A 2,078-nucleotide genomic window follows, 5' to 3' on the forward strand; every position below is an offset into this window, starting at 1 on the left:
TTTTATTCAAAAGCTGATTTTTTTTTAAAATGGTGACTTTTTATGCAAAAGCTCACCAGAGCATTTTTCCTCATATGCAGTCTAGTAACTCTTCTTCTTTAGGAACAGAAGCTTTGATAGAGAGGTGTGGAATAAACCAGTGTTTACGCTAGCATGCACTCCCCTTCAGAACAGGAAAGGCATTTGGAATCTGATCCAAATCTCACTTAAGTTAATAAAAAAAGTCTTGCAAATTCACACTAGCCAACATGCACTGTTGTTACATCTTCTCTTAGAAAATGGAGCTTCAAAGTAGAAATGACCACTTACCGCACCAGCATAGCTGGTAAGTACATTGATAGTGACAGATAAAAGTATAAGCATATTCTGAAAGTGGGGCATACTTGCCTGTGAGGTAGTAGAGACAAAACAGAGATCAGGAATACATCTGTGCTTGTAAGTAATTTCGTTTTATTGAACACAGTGCTGCTTAAAATAACAACACTTCACAGTCTGTACATGCAATTTCAACTTTAAAAAATTAAATATATTTAGTTTTTTCAGAAGAGAAAACATGCATATTTATATCCATCATTTTGAGATTAAAAAAAAAAAAGAATTACCATTTACAGCAGAAATTCCTCTACTAACCTTTTATGAGACAAGGAAGGCAGTAGCAATTCTGGAGAAGGCAAAGCATACAAACTCTACATTGAAGGTACACTTTATTCATTGAGAGACACTAGCAACTGCAGAAGAAGGTCGTTTAAGGATGGATTCAACTGAAAATGACAGTGGCTCACTTGTTGCAAGTTTTGTCGTGGCCTGTTTGGCCCCAAAGAAGTCTTTTGCGCATTTGTCTATTGTAAACTTGTATTTTTGGTTCTCTTTAATGGCACACTCTCTGTATTTCTTAGAAGCATCTTCAGAAGTCTCTTTCACGAACGATGTTCTTAATTCGGCTCCTGATCTGTCAGGAAATGTTTGCTGGAACAGCGACTGAAATGGATTGTATTTGAGTGGTGGAGGGGCCTTGGCACTGTCTTTGCTGATTTTGCTTAATACCTGTTCCTGAAGAACCAGGGAATCCTTATCAGAAATCTGAGAGAAAGTCCTTTTTGGAGGAGAGAAAGCTGACCTCTCACGAGCTTCCTGAGGAAGGCACGGTATCTCACTACATGACTGCTGAATGTCTTGCGTGTGGGTCAGAACCAGTGAATTTTCCAGTTTTGGAGACATAATATCACTCTCAGTGTTTGGACAGTCCTGACTCTGTGAGACCTTAGCATCCCAACCTGTTCCAGGCTTGAGAGCTTGTACAGTAGTAGCGTTTAACAGGCATTGCTGGTATAGAAGAGCATCGCTAATGGGGCCGCATTTTGGCCACACTAAGAACCTAGAAGACAGGGGATACTGCCTGTAGGTAGTAGCTACACTGACATTTGAAGAAATGAGTTCCATGTTGCTGGATCCTGAATACTGCATGGTTAGATCAAGGCAGGCTGGTAAAAAATTGCAAAACTCCTTGTTTGGACTATCAACTTGAGTAGTGTTGAAGATTGTTTTATACGAGTTGTATTCAGCTCCATGCACCATGCGGTTAGGGAGAAAAAGAGCAGCTGCTTGTGTAGCTTCCATCATCTCTCTCTCTTTATACTCTCTCTCTAGCATAATGTTCTCCAACTCTTTATCAGCAAAAGCCCGCCTCTTTCTCATCCTGTCACTTACAGGGGGTGGCAAGGGTGAACTCCCTCCCAGGTAAGGGTCTGTTGGAATAGGACGGTAACCTGAAACAACAAAACAGCATTAGGAATGAAGCCGCTGAAGAAAAACATCGAAGCCTCTTTGTAAACGGGCTCATTTGGAGACAGTCCTGCCAGGTGCCAAGCACTTGCTACGGACCCTGGATGCCATCCACTCCTACTGAAGTCACTGTGCCACAGGGCTTAACTCCCTGAGCCGTCAGGCACATTCAGTGCAAGTTTCATCTATGCAGATAAGCCGGGCCAGCTCTCCTTCAAAGCTGAAGAGTGATTTTAAAAAGCAGTTCCAAAGCAGCAGATCAAGGGAGGCCTGGGAAGGTAAAACCCTGCTGCGTG

At 42.0% G+C, this 2,078-nt stretch overlaps 1 protein-coding gene across 1 annotated transcript; it reads right to left on the reverse strand.

Annotated features, from left to right (window-relative positions):
- Window positions 1–708: 708 nt before the first annotated feature.
- DMRT2 (doublesex and mab-3 related transcription factor 2) lies at window positions 709–1,770 on the reverse strand (the record flags this gene model as incomplete). The annotated part of the gene is made up of 1 exon (XM_010152063.1): window positions 709–1,770. A coding segment is annotated over one exon (1,062 nt), but the record flags the coding sequence as incomplete, so codon positions are not given.
- Window positions 1,771–2,078: the final 308 nt, after the last annotated feature.

This window comes from Eurypyga helias, unplaced genomic scaffold, assembly GCF_000690775.1.
Source record: "Eurypyga helias isolate BGI_N326 unplaced genomic scaffold, ASM69077v1 Scaffold43575, whole genome shotgun sequence".
In the NCBI taxonomy this organism is placed as follows: domain Eukaryota; kingdom Metazoa; phylum Chordata; class Aves; order Eurypygiformes; family Eurypygidae; genus Eurypyga; species Eurypyga helias.